This window comes from Rhinopithecus bieti, unplaced genomic scaffold (genome assembly GCF_001698545.2).
Source record: "Rhinopithecus bieti isolate Rb0 unplaced genomic scaffold, ASM169854v2 scaffold_10589, whole genome shotgun sequence".
NCBI lineage: Eukaryota > Metazoa > Chordata > Mammalia > Primates > Cercopithecidae > Rhinopithecus > Rhinopithecus bieti.
In genome coordinates, this window is record NW_016807065.1 from 2,763,853 (window position 1) to 2,778,244 (window position 14,392).

At 50.2% G+C, this 14,392-nt stretch overlaps 1 protein-coding gene across 1 annotated transcript in view; it reads right to left on the reverse strand.

Moving 5' to 3' along the window:
- The window catches only part of ARHGEF18 (Rho/Rac guanine nucleotide exchange factor 18), a 35,374-nt gene extending 24,695 nt beyond the window's left edge, over positions 1-10,679 (reverse strand). Inside the window, exons 1-6 of the mRNA XM_017879999.1 lie at positions 10,138-10,679; positions 8,850-8,962; positions 8,563-8,703; positions 6,206-6,456; positions 3,496-3,621; positions 160-277 (exon numbers count right to left, since the gene is read on the reverse strand). Of these exons, the coding sequence (XP_017735488.1) occupies positions 160-277; positions 3,496-3,621; positions 6,206-6,456; positions 8,563-8,703; positions 8,850-8,962; positions 10,138-10,679 (1,291 nt within the window). The remainder of the gene's footprint in view (positions 1-159; positions 278-3,495; positions 3,622-6,205; positions 6,457-8,562; positions 8,704-8,849; positions 8,963-10,137) is intronic.
- Positions 10,680-14,392: the final 3,713 nt, after the last annotated feature.

Here is a 14,392-nt window from a genome sequence, read left to right on the forward strand (position 1 = left end):
AAAAAAAAAAAAAAAAAAAAAAAAAAGGAACCCCAGCACCCAGCAAAGTGGATTCCCAAGGGCATTTATCCAGTCTGCTGCTAAATAGGGAGTGGGTGCACAGTGAGAGCCCTGTGCTGCAACAGCACGGGCGGGCGGGGCAGTGGGGAGAAGGCCTACCTTCTGTGTTCTGGATGATGCGCTCCACCAGCACTGGGTATTTGGTTATGCGCTGTGTTACCAGGAGAATGCACTCCTGCACACCAAGCCGCCGCACGATGGAGAAGTTGCCAATTTTCTAGGAAACAGAAATCAAGATCCCGCATTAACATCTCGGAAATGGAAAGCCAGATCCCGCATTAACATCTCGGAAATGGAACGCAACATCCCATATTAACATCTCGGAAACGGATAGCCAGATCCTGCATTAACATCTCAGAAACGGACAGCCAGATCTCACATTAACATCTCGGAAATGGAAAGCCAGATCCCGCATTAACATCTCGGAAATGGACAGCCAGATCCCGCATTAACATCTCGGAAACAGACAGCAAGAGCCCGCATTAACGTCTCGGAAATGGAAAGCCAGATCCCGCATTAACGTCTCGGAAAGGGACAGCCAGATCCCCACATTAACATCTCGGAAATGGACAGCAAGGGCCTGCATTAATATCTCGGAAATGGACAGCAAGATCCTGCATTAACATCTCGGAAACGGACAGCCAGATCCCACATTAACATCTCGGCTCCTGCCCAATTAGTCAACAATTGGCTGCCAAGGCTGGGGACTCCTTCCTTTCTCAGCTCACCAGGACCCTTCTTTTGCCACTCTGGAGGAGACAGACACCAGATATCTGAAAGCAGGGATCACCTGCTGTATACACAAAGGCCACCAAAGGCCAGATGTGGTGGTTCATGCCTGTAATCCCAGCACTTTTGGAGGCCAAGGCAGGAGGAATGCTGGAGACCAGGAGTTTGAGACCAGCCTGGGCAACACAGCAAGACCTCATCTCTACAAAAAATTAAAATATGAGGTGGGCATGGTAGCACACTCCTGTAGTCCCAACTACTCATGAAGCAGAGACAGGAGGGTTTGCTGGAGCCCAGGAGTTTGAGGCTTTATTGAGCCACTGCACTCCAGTCTGGGCGACAGAGCAAGACCTGACTCTAAAAAAAGAAATGAGAATCAGCCAGGGGGTCGACATGGAAATCATCTGTCAAGCTGTCCACAAACACGATGTACAAATGAACACACACCCCCTAACCCATGACTGCTGGAACCCTCCAGAACTAGAGTGGGCATGTGCCTTCTGATTGGGTCCCTGGGTGCGATATTGGCTCACTGCAACCTCCGCCTCCTGAGTTTAAGCGATTCTCCTGTCTCAGCCTCCGAGTAGCTGGGATTACAGGCGTGTGCCACCACACCTGGCTAATTTTTGTAGTTTTAGTAGAGATGAGGTTTCGCCATATTCCTCAGGCTGGTCTCAAACTCCTGGGCTCAAGTGATCCGCCCGCCTTGGCCTCCCCAAAAAGTGCTGGGATTCCAAGCGTGAGCCACTGCACCCGGCCTGGGTGCTTTCTGATGCTCACCTCTGGCTAAGAACCAAAAGCAGTCACCTGACGCCCTCTCGGGAGCACAGCACATTTTCTGCTTGTTTGCTCCCGCTGCTCTTGGATACATTTTAGGGATGCCAGCACTTGCAAAGAGCCACTGAAGAGGCCCAGAGCCGCTGGGATTTGCAAGAGTCCATCACAGAGGCTTCACTGGAATCCCCCTCCTGGCTTCAAGGAACTGCGGCTCCAAAACGATCCTCTCCCTTTCCCAACTATCCTGTAACACAATGAAGTTTAAATGCATGTCACTCCTAACTTTGGACCACTGGGTGTAGAATGCCACTGCAGAATCAAGTCCTGGCCAGGCCACAGGTGATGCAGCTCTTGTGGAATCAGCAGTGTTAGGGCCTCTAAAGAGGTGAATGTTGATAGAACCAACTAGCCATCATCCAAGTGCAGTTTCTAGGATGCGGGAGGTGGGGTCTCCCTTGACTTGGCTGACTCTGGCTGGGCTTCGAGCACCTACCCACACTCACACAAAGGAGGCAGGAAGATCCATCTACAGGCTCCGGGGGCGAACACAGACCAGCAAGGGGACAAAGGCTTGGAGTAACCCTCCTTTTTTTCTTTTGTATTTTTTTGAGACAGAATTTCACTCTTGTTCCCCAGGCTGGAGTGCAGTGGTGCGATCTCGGCTCACTGCAACCTCTGCCTCCTGGGTTCAAGTGATTCTCCTGCTTCAGCCTCCCAAGGGGGTGGGATTACAGGCGCGCGTTACCACGCCTGGCTAATTTTTTATATTTTTAGTAAAGACGGGATTTTGTCATATTGGGTAGACTGGTATCAAACTCCTGACTTCAGGTGATCTGCCCGCCTTGGCCTCCCAAAGTTACAGGGATTACAGGTGTGAGCCACCGCACCCAGCTGGAATAACCCTCCTTCAGACAGACAGCATCCCCAAGGCAAAACAGGCCGGCTTTGGAGGGCCAGTTCCTGGGGCAGGGCAGCCCCTTCAAACAATCCTTTGTGTCATCCAAACAGTGATGACACAGCGATGGTCAGCAGGAACCATGCTGAGGGCTGCAGGAATCTCTTAGGGCCCACTGTGGCCTGGCAAGGAACAAAGTCTAGATATGCTTTCTTTGATTGATTTTGTTAATATGTGTATGTGTATATTTATGTATTTTATATAATAGAGATGGGACCTTGCTATGTTGCCCAGGCTGGTTTTAAACTCCTGAGCTCAACTGATTTTCCCTCCTTAGCTGCTGGAGTAGCTAGGGTTACAGGTGTGCACCAACATGCCTGGCTAATTTTTAAATTTTTTGTAGAGACAGGATCTTGCTATGTTGCCCAGGCTGGTCTCAAACTCCTGGCCTCAAGCAATCCTCCCGCCTTGGCCTCCAGAAGTGCTGGATTTACAGGCATGAGGCATTGCATCTGGCCTGCTTTATTTTACATCTCAGGATTCTACGTACGATTTCACTGATGTGTTCTGAATGGAGTTGTGGTTAAAACCCAAACCAAACCTTGAAAATCACTGCTACATAACAAATGCCTTATAATTCCCAAGTCCCAAGACTCTACAATTCTGTGGAAAAACTCGACAGTGAAGAATATAAGTTTTTTGTTTTTTGTTTTTGAGACGGAGTCTTGCTCTGTCACCAGGCTGGAATGCAGTGGCATGATCTCGGCTCACTGCAACCTTCACTTCCTAGGTTTAAGCGATTCCTCTGCCTCAGCCTCCCAAGTAGCTGGGATTACAGATGCATGCCACCACACCCGGCTAATTTTTTGTATTTTAATAGAGATGGGGTTTCACCATGTTGGCCAGGACGGTCTCGATCTCCTGACCTCGTGATCGGCCCGCCTTGGTCTCCCAAAGTGCTGGGATTACAGGCGTAAGCCCCTGAGCCCAGCCAGAATATAAGTTTTTGATTTAAAAAAAAAAATTGTTTTTACCTTGATCAAGTTTTGAAATTTCTTGTTTTGCTGAAGCAGCAACTTGTAATGACTAACAGCTTCATTGTGGCCACTACAAAACACACCATACTTTTCTTTCATTCTCTCCCCATTTTCACCTGAAAACTAATAGACAAAAGAACAGAAATGTTAATTAAACACGAAAACTGCCAAAGTATATTTTCATCTAATTCGTCTGACTCTGCTAAAATAAATATCGATTTATTTGCAATTCCATTTTCTTTATTATCATTTTTTTTTTTAGAGACAGCATCTTGCTCTGTGGCTCAGGCTGAAGTGCAGTGGCACGATCTCAGCTCACTGCAACCTCTACCTCCTGGGTTCAAGCGATGCTCCTGCTGTAGCCTACTGAGTAGCTGGGATTACAGGTGCCACCACCACACCCGGCTAATTTGTTTTTAGACGGAGTCTCGCTCTGTTGCCCAGGCTGGGGTACAGTGGCGTGATCTTGGCTCACTGCAACCTCCACCTTCTGGGGTCAAGTGATTCTCTTGCCTCAGCCTCCTGAGTAGCTGAGATTACAGGTGTGCACCACCATGCCCGGCTAATTTTTATATTTTTAGTAGAGACCATGTTGGTCAGGCTGGTCTCGAACTCCTGACCTCTTGATCTGCCCACCTCGGCTTCCCAAAGTGCTGGGATTATAGGCGTGAGCCACCGTGCCTGGCCAGCCAAAGCATATTTTCATCTAATTCATCTGACTCTGCTAAAATAAATATTAGATTTATTTACAATTCCATTTTCGTGCGATCTCAGCTCACTGCAACCTTCGCCTCACGGGTTTGAGCAATTCTCCTGCCACAGCCTCCTAAGTAGTTGGGGATTACAGGTACTGCCACCACATCCAGCAAATTTTTAAATTTTTTTTTTTTAGTAGAGATAGTGTTTCACCATGTTGGTCAGGCTAGCCTTGAACTCATAACCTCAAGCGATCCACCTCCCTCAGCCTCCCAAAGTTTTGGGGTTACAGGTGTGAGCCACAGAGCCCGGCTGCAGCTCCACTTTCTAATACGTCCTCAAACAGAGAAATGCTTCAGTTTGGGGCGTCTAATCACAAGGTGTCAAAAAGGTAAAATAAAAAAACCTGCTTCGGGGCTTTGCTACATCACAGATGCTGTAAAACTTCCTGAGAGCCGAGAAAAAAAGTAAATGTCAGCCAAAGGACGTTAGAAACATAAAAAGTAGGCTGGGCGCAGTGGCTCACACACGTAATCCCAGCAGTTTGGGAGACTGAGGCAGCCGGATCACTTGAGGTCAAGAGTTCGAGACCAGCCTGGCCAACATGGTGAAACCCTGTCTTTACTAAAAATACAAAAAAATTAGCCAGGTGTGGTGGTGGGCACCTGTAATCCCAGCTACTCGGGAGGCTGAGGCATGAGAATTGCTTGAACCTGGGAGGTGGAGGTTGCAGTGAGCCGACATCACACCACTGCACTCCAGCCTGGACAACAGGGCGAGACTTCATCTCAAAAAAAAAACCTTAAAAAGCAAAAGGAGTGTTCTTCTAATTAGTTGGCCCAGGATGCTTTGAGCAAATAGTTTGAGGTCACACGAGGGCCACAGCTCCCCTGGGTAAATCTTGGCCTAGGGTGATCGTTTGGGGTTAATACCACTACCATGGATGGTGCTGGTCCACAGGTATGCTTCCCTGCTTCCCCCCTCCCCCCTGATATGGGGTCTTGCTCTGTTGCCCAGGCTGGAGGGCAGTGGCATGATCACAGCTCACTGCAGCCTTGACCTCCCATGCTCAAGCAATCCTCCCACCTCAGCCTCCTGAGTAGCTGGGACTACAGCTATACGCCACCACAGCTGGCTAATTTATTTTCATGTTTTGTAGACATGGGGTCTTGCTATGTTGCCCAGGCTGGTCTGGAACTCCTAGGCTTGAGCAATTCACCTGCTTGGCCTCCCAAAGCGCTGGGATTACAGGTGTGGGCCACTGCACTCAGTCAACAGGCATACTTTGAACGGTTGAAAGCATAAGTGATTTGAACCAAAAAACAAAAACCAACCAGCCAAACGAGCATAGAATAGAAGAATGTAACACCGAATAGTGTTCAGCCAGGGACGCCGGCTAATTAAGGCCTCTGTGTTTCTAGAATATGAACTGCAGGCATCGCTATCAGGGGCCCAGAGCTGTGTGTCCTCAGGGGAGCAGGTACTCAACAAACAGGAGCCACTCTCGTTTTATTATTCAAAGGAACAGACCGGCACAATGGCTCATGCCTGTGATCTCTGCACTTTGGGAGGCCGAGGAGGGAGGATCGCTTGAGGCCAGTAATTTGAGACCAGCCTGGGCAACAAAGCGAGACCCCATCTCTACAAAAAATAAAAAATTAGCCAGGCGTGGTGTTCCCTGGAGTCCTGGCTACTTGGAAGGCTGAGGCAGGAGGATCACTTGAGCTCAGGAGTTCAAGACCAGCCTGGGCCATATAGTGAGACCCCATCTCTACAAAAAATAAAAAATTAGCTGAGCATGGTGGTGCACAGCTGTAGTCCCTGCAACTTGGGAGGCTGAGGTGGGAGGATCACCTGAGCCTGGGAGGTTGAGGCTGCATTGAGCTGTAACTGCACCACTGCACTCCAGCCTGGGTGACACAGCAAGACGCTATCTCAGAAAAAAAGAAGAAAGGAACAGAGACAGGGCAGAGGCTTTGAAGACTGTTGAGATGAACATGGCTGCACCCACCTGCTGAACCAGGAGGTCGCCGATTTTCTGGATGACATAATTCCGGTCGCTGCCCTCCTCCAGGGACTCCTGGCGGCGCTCCTTGAGCCGAGCGAGGAAATGGCTGTGCGTCTCCAGCAGGTCGTCAGCACATGGGAAGAGGCGGCCAATGGCCTTGCTGCTGAACTGCAGCTCCTCCTGCAGGGCCCTGGAGTACACCTTCAGCATGATCTTGAGAGTCCGCACGTGGTGCACCTCCGTCTGCATTAGCTCTGCAGGGACACGGACGGCAGGACTTAGCCACGCTGGCTCCACGGCCCCGCTGGACAGTCGTGGGTGCTGCCTGCCCTTCACGTGCTGAACTGGCTTCTGAGAGTTCTCTGCCTAAGACCTTGTGCCTTTGGGGTCTTTCTTACTTCCAGGGCGTCCAGGGTTTAGCGTGCTGCAGGGGGTCCCAGACTAAAGGAGCAGGGCAAGGAGACGGCCCTGGGACCTCCCCATCACAGGAGGGTTTTGGGCCCAGTGTCAACCCAACGGACAACATTTTAAGTCCGTGTGATTTTTGTTTTTTTGTTTTTTGTTTTTTTTTTTGAGATGGAGTCTTGCTCTGTCACCCAGGCTGGAGTGTAGTGGCACAGTCTCAGCTCACTGCAACCTCTGCCTCCTGGGTTCAAGCGATTCTCCTGCCTCAGCCTCCCAAGTAGCTGGGATTACAGGTGCGCACCACCAGGTCCAGCTATCAAGTCTGTTTTTAGAAAGAAGAGTGTTCTGAGGAACACTCCTGTGGCTGTCAAAACTCACACATCACATCTGTGTGTGTCCCTGACCAGACCTAGACTGCAATGAACAAGATGTTTGTGTCCGCCAAAATTCGTATGTTGAAATTCGAACCCCCAAGGTGATAGTATCAGGAGGTGTGGCCCTTGGAAGGTGATGAGGTCAGAAGGGGAGAGAACCTCATGGGGGGACTAGTGCCCTTAGGAAAAGGACCTGAAGACTGGGGGTGATGGCTTACGCCTGTAATCCCAGCACTCTGGGAGGCCGAGGTGAGCAGATCACTTGAGGTCAGGAGTTGGAGACCAGCCTGGCCAACACAGCGAAACCCTGTCTCTACCAAAAAATAAAAAAATTAGCTGGGCATGGCCAGGCATGGTGGCTGATGCCTGTAATCCTAGCATTTTGGGAGGTTGAGGTGGGCAGATCATGAGGTCAGGAGTTTGAGACCAGACTGGCCAACATGGTGAAACACTGTCTCTACTAAAAATACAAAAATTAGCCGGGCACGGCAGTGGGCACCTATAATCCCAGCTACTCAGGAGGCTGAGGCAGGAGAATTGCTTGAACCTGGGAGGTGGAGGTTGCAGTGAGCCGAAATGGGACCACTGCACTCCGGCCTGGGCGACAGAGTGAGACTCCATCTCAAAAAAAAAGAAATTAGCCGGGCATGGTAGCAGGCACTGTCATCCCAGCTACTCAGGAGGCTGAGGCAGGACAATCGCTTAAACCTGGGAGGTGAGGCTGCAGTGAGCTGAGATGGCATCACTGCATCCAGCCTGGGTGACAGAGTGAGACCCTGTCTCAAAAAAAAAAAAAAAAAAAAAAGGACCTGAGAAAGACCAGGAAGACCTTGTGAGGACACAGCCAGATGTCACCATCAGGAAGCCAGGAAATGGGGCCTCCATGGACACTAAGTCTGCCGCTGCCTTGATCTTAGACGCCCCAGTCTCAAGAACTGTGAGCAAACTTCTGTGGCTTCTAAGCTACCCTGTGTATGGTGTTCTATGAGAGCTGCCTATACAGGCTAAGACAGCACAAAACAAGGGAAGAAGAAGATGGATCCGGGCTTTCAGCCAGATGCGTCCACAGGGACGTATTCTAACAAAATCCTCTCCGACTGTCTCTACCTTGGCATGGGAGGAAGGGCTGCACCAAGGGGGGAGAGAGAAAGAGGGAGGCCAGGCACCGTGGCTCACGCTTATAATCCCAATACTTTGGAAGGCCCAGGCGGGCGGGTCACTTGAACTCAGGAGATTGAGACCAGCCTGGGCAACATGGTGAGACCCCCGTCTCTACAGAAAATAAAAAAATTCGCCAGGTGCAGTGTCGTCCCAGCTACTGCAGAGGCTGAGGTGGGAGGATTGCTTGAGCCCAGGTCGAGGCTGCAGTGAGCTCTGATTGTCCCACTGTACTCCAGCCTGGGCAACAGAGAGAGAGACTCTGTCTCAAAAAAGAAAAAAAAAAATAAAGAGAGAAAGAACAAAAGAGGGAAAGAGAGAAAGACAAAGACAAGGAAGGAAGGAAGGAAGGAAGGGAGGAGGGAAGGAGCAGAGAAGAGAGTGGAGGGCCGGCGTGGTGCCACAGGGCTGTGGACTCCTCACCGTAAAGGACATCTTGTCTCTTCACCACCTCCCTCTTTTGCTTCCTGGCATAGGCCGGGTCCACGGCGAGGCTCCAGGACTCAGCTTCAAACTCGTGGCCATCTGACTCAATCTCACTCCTCAGAGAGGCGGCGTAGGGATCTGAGGGAAGAGCAAGGGGCGGCTGCTGGGGGCCCAGAGCCATGTCACCCGGATTCCCTCCGGTGGATGTGCTGACACGGGCTCCAGCTCTTCCCAGGAGGGACAGGGACTGTGTGGCAGCCGCGAGAGAGCGGAGATGACCATACCTTCTACAAAAATGGACTCGGCGTTCGAAGTTGTGAGGGACAGAGAGTCATCAGCTGTCTGCTTAAGTTTTAAAAACACAGAATCGGCTTCATCCATCTCTCCTGTGATTGGTCTGAGTGCAAACAATAAAAACAATTGTTTTAGAAAAGTGAATTAAACACACACGCACATCCGATTCCATACTCTCTGAGAACTCTCCAGATTTTCACAGAAGTCTCAACTTTGTCTACAGGTCATTTTTTTAACATTGGGAGATTTGCCAGGTGCGGTGTCTCATGCCTGTAATCCCAGACTTTGGGAGGCCGAAGTCAGGCAGATCACCTGAGGTTAGGAGTTCGAGACCAGCTCGCCCAACATGGCAAAACCCCGTCTCTACTAAAAATACAAAAATTAGCCGGGTGTGGTGGCAGGTGCCTGTAATCCCAGCTACTTGGGAGGCTGAGGCAAGCAAATCACTTGAATCCTGGAGGTGGAGCCTGCAGTGAGCTGAGATTGCGCCACTGAACTCCAGCCTAGGCGACAGAGTGAGACTCTGTCTATAGAAAAAAAAAAAGCCGGAGGCGGGGGCGATTATCTGTCAATGTCACATCAGGATTTCTCCCATAGTAACTTCCTTCAATGTTTAGTTACATTCTAATGGGGTGTGGATTGCAGCGTCCTTGACAGACCACTGGAGCCCACTTGGGGCCCCTAGGATCCTGTCTACCAGGAGTTAAGTGGAGATGGCTTCATGGTCAAGGGTGGGAGCGCAGTCCTTACTCAGAGGAAAAAGGTAATCTATTCCCTTTCCCATGAACTCATGGAATAGCCAGCACAAACATATCAGCTTCTAGCACCACTTTGTACTCGGACACCGCTGCAGGCGTTATCAAGGGAACCACTTTGAAGTCCTATAAAACGAGGTAAGGCACAGAAAAGGGGCCGCCGCCGCCACACACACCCAGCAGGACTTTGAGCATCACCTTGAGTAAGGAGCCTGGCCTAAGGAGCAAGTCCAAGGATCCCTTGAGGCCACTAGGCAAACTGGCTCCACCAGGGGTCGAACACACCCCGGGACACATCGAATACACCCCGGGTCACATCGAATACACCCCGGGACACATCGTTTTTGCAAAAAGGCGTGGATCCCGGAAGCAAGCGTTAATGGGAATTTCTCTGCTTGGCACAGGGGCTGCCCTGTGGATTCACACAGATCTAAGTCGGGGTCTCCCTCTGGAGAGGCTGTCAACAGCTCCCCGGGGAACGCCACCCACCCGAGGGCAGAGCAGAGAGGGGACTCTGGCTTACCCGAGTTGCGTCCCAGGGCCAGCCGGGCTCGGTGTTGGCTGGGGACCCCCTTTCTGAGAGACCGTCATACCGACATTCCTGGACAGGGCCGGGCTGCCATCGGACAGGAGGGTGCCCCGGGGGTTCTCCTTGAGCGAGGCTGTGACAGAGGCAAGGACAGAGTTGGTGCTGAGAAAGTGGGTCGGGTAGCGGAGGTCGCCCGCGCGGAAGCCCCGCTCCGACTGCGGCCGCAGCACGGACAGGATCTTGGAGGTCAGCAGCTCGTTATCCAAGAAGACGTTCTCGCTCCATTTCCTGGGGAAAGAGCCGTAAAAAGACAGCTCGGGGCGGCCGGGGAGCGTGCCGTGCCTGTCCCCGCTTTTGGAGTGAGCATTCCCCATGTTCGCGCCCGGGGCTCCGGGACCCGGCGCGGTGCCAGGCTGGGCTGCGCCGATTTTATGCCTCGGTGGGATCCTTCTAGAAAACAGAGCTGCGTCTTCCCTTGCTGTATTGGCTGAAGCAGCGGGTCTGGAGGGCAGGATATTGGTCCCCACTGTGACCATTTACTGTGGAAATTGCACAGTATTTGCTGCTTTGATAGAATAAAACAGGAAAAAAAAAAAACCCTCTAGGCTCTCCCTTGGTCTTTGCAGGGTGTAAAAACCAAGTGAGCTGTTTCAGTTTGCTGTAAATAGTCTAAGATCATGAAACTGTGAGCCTGGTGCGCTTCATGCCAAAACCTCGCACATGATGATAATTAATCTGAGATCAGATGTTAGGGTGACTCTAAGACCCAGAGATGGCAGGACACGGTGTTTAGCCGCTCCTGGTCATCAGGACTCGAATAGAATTCTACCGTCGAAGCGGACCTAAGGCTCTGCTTCTGTTCCATACTGTGATTATAAACCAATCCAACATCAACAGGGGCTGCAAACAGTTGTCTACACCCACCTGTTCATTAATTTAAGGATTCAGATCATAGGATACATGTGCCCGCAGATAAGCTCACCTACTCACGGAAAGACGCAACTCTTTTAATTAATTATTATTATTTTTAGAGACAGTCTGACTCTAGCTCAGGCTGGAGTGCAGTGGCCGACCACAGCTTACTGCAGCCTTAAACTCCTAGGCTCAAGCAATCCTTCTGCCTCAGTCTCCTGAGTAGCTGGGATTATAGGTGTGCTGTATAATTTAAAAATATTTTCTTGTAGAGAGATGGGGGGTCTCACTATGTTGCCCAGGCTGGTCTTGAACTCCTGGCTTCAAGTGGTCCTTCTGCTTTGGGCCTCCCAAGATGCAACTCTTAATAAAGCTCAACTATGGCCAGGCACGGTGGCTCACGCCTGTAATCCCAGCACTTTGGGAGGTCAAGGTGGGTGGATCACAAGGTCAGGAGTTTAAGACCAGCCTGACCAAGATGGTGAAACCCTGTCTCTACTAAATGATAATAATAATAATACAAAAATTAGAAGGGCGTGGTGGCAGATGCCTGCAATCCCAGCTACTCAGGAGGCTGAGGCAGAGAATTGCTTGAACCCGAGAGGCAGAGGTTGCAGTGAGTGGAGATCGTTTCACTGCACTCCAGCCTGGGCGACAGAGTGAGACTCTGCCTCAAAAATAAAATAAAATAAAACAAAATAAAATAAATAAAGCTCAATTATCATTCATTAGGTTCAGTTTTCCCCTCCTATTTGACAAGTGTAGTTGAGATGGGCTACTTGGCTAGTTTATTCCTACATTTTATAAAATTGTATCTTCAAGCTCTGCCCAGGTAAAGAGTAGCATTAAAAAGAAATCTGGGCTGGGCGTGGTGGCTCATGCCTGTAATCCTAGCGCTTTGGAAGGTAGAGGTGGAAGGATCGTTTGAAGCCAGGAGTTCAAAACCAGCCTGGGAAACATAGCAAGACCCCGTTTCTACACAAAATAAAAAATTAGCTGGGCACAGTGGCGCACACCTGTAGTCCCAGCTACTCGGGAGGCTGAGGCAGTAGGATCGCTTGAGCCCAGGAGTTCAAGGCTGCAGTGAGCTATGATCGCGCCACTGCATTCTAGCCTGGGCGACAGAGCGAGACTGTCTCAAAAAGAAGAGAAGAAGGGAGGGGAGGGGAGGAGAAGGGAGGGGAAAAAAGAGAAGAGAAGAGAATAGAGAAGAAAAATAGAAATCTGATCTGTCAGGCCGGGTGCAGTGGCTCATGCCTATAATCCCAGCACTTTGGAAGGCCGAGGCAGGTGGATCACCTGAGGTCAGGAGTTTGAGACCAGCCTGGCCAACATGATGAAACCCCATCTCTACTAAAAATACAAAATTAGCTGTGCATGGCGGGGAACAACGGTAATTCTAGCTACTCGGGAAGCTGAGGCAGGAGAATCACTTAAACCCGGGAGGCAGAGGTTGCAGTGAGCTGACATCATGCCACTGCATTCCAGCCTGGACACCACCAGTGAGACTCCATCTGAGAAAAGAAAAAAAAAAGAAATCTAATCTGTCCAGTGGCCTCCTGGCTCCTAGGTACTGACATACCACTGGTTTGTCCATGTTACAGGAAGAGAGCAGCTGGAAGTCTCTTTCTTGGGAACATGGAGTTATAAACCAGGGGGTGGGCAGAGCTTGCCCTAGTGGAAAATGTACTCACAGCAGCTCTCCTGGGAGAGGATTCAGCATTCTGAGCAACTTCTTTGTATTTTTGTTTTTTTTTTTTTTTTTTGAGACAGATTTCCGCTCTTGTTGCCCAGGCTGGAGTGCAGTGGCGCCATCTCGGCTCACCGCAACCTCTGCCTCCCGGGTTCAAGTGATTCTCCTGCCTCAGCCTCCCGAGTGGCTGGGATTACAGGCTCCCCACCACCACACCAGGCTAATGTATTTTTAGTAGAGACGGAGTTTCTCCATGTTGGTCAGGCTGGTCTCGAACTCCCGACTTCAGGTGATCCGCCCGCCTCGGCCTCCCAAAGTGCTGGGATTACAGGCTTAAGCCACCGCACCCGGCCTCTGAGCAACTTTTAATTTAGCTGTAAATTGAAAATGATTGTTAATGTGCAAGTGGGTGTGTGTTAGAGATTTTCTGGCAGAGGAGCGAAGAATTCTCGCCGATTAAGACATCAGTCACTGGCCGGGCGCGGTGGCTCAAGCCTGTAATCCCAGCACTTTGGGAGGCTGAGACGGGTGGATCACGAGGTCAGGAGATCGAGACCATCTTGGCTAACATGGTGAAACTCCGTCTCTACTAAAAAATACAAAAAACTAGCCAGGTGAGGTGGCGGGCGCCTGTAGTCCCAGCTACTCGGGAGGCTAAGGCAGGAGAATGGCGTGAATCCAGGAGGCAGAGCTTGCAGTGAGCTGAGATCTGGCCACTGCATTCCAGCCTGGGGGACAGAGTGAGACTCCGTCTCAAAAAAAAAAAAAAAAAAAAAAAAACATAAGACATCAGTCACTAAGCTGTGTAACAGCACATTGCACGCATACTCAGTCGCTGTTCATTCTTTCCACGGCCCAGCACAGCGAGGATGACATTTGTTCAGTGGCCAGAAACATTCTGACGTCATGATAATACATGACTAACAATTCCTATTATTATAGGAGACAAAGCAGTTGACGACGTAACTCACAAGGCAACACCTATGTAAAAAAACAGGAATCCTGAACCAAAGGCGACACGGTCCAGGACAGGCATTTCCTGCCATTTCTGTCCAACAACTCCACCCAGACGATTATGACCTAAACGTACAAATACGGTGCAAACCCCGAGATGTATCCTTTGCCCAGCAGCATCTTGGCACGGCTGACACATGGTTGCTTGTGGACTGAGGTCCTGACTGAAATCAGATGAATTCTGCTCTAGCACAATAGTCCATAGAAGAAAAAGTCACTAAAAACAGCATCTGGCCAGGCACGGTGGCTCACACCTGTAATCCCAGCACTTTGGGAGGCCAAGGGGAGTGGATCATTTGAGGTCAGGAGTTCAAGACCAGCCTGGCCAACATGGTGAAATCCTGTCTCTACTAAAAATACAAAAATTAGCTTGGCGGTGGTGGTGCACACCTGTAATCCCAGCTACTCAGGAGGCTGAGGCAGGAGAATCGCTTGAGCCTAGGAGGCACAGGTTGTGGTAAGCCGAGATCATGCCACTGCATTCCAGCCTGGGTAACAGAGTAAGATCCTGTCTCAAAAAAAAACAAAAAACCAAACCAAAACAAAACAAAAAAACAGCATGTAAAGCAATGTCAATTCCCAAAATCAAGTTGATGGCAAAAAAAAAAAAAAAAAAAAAAAAAAAAAAAA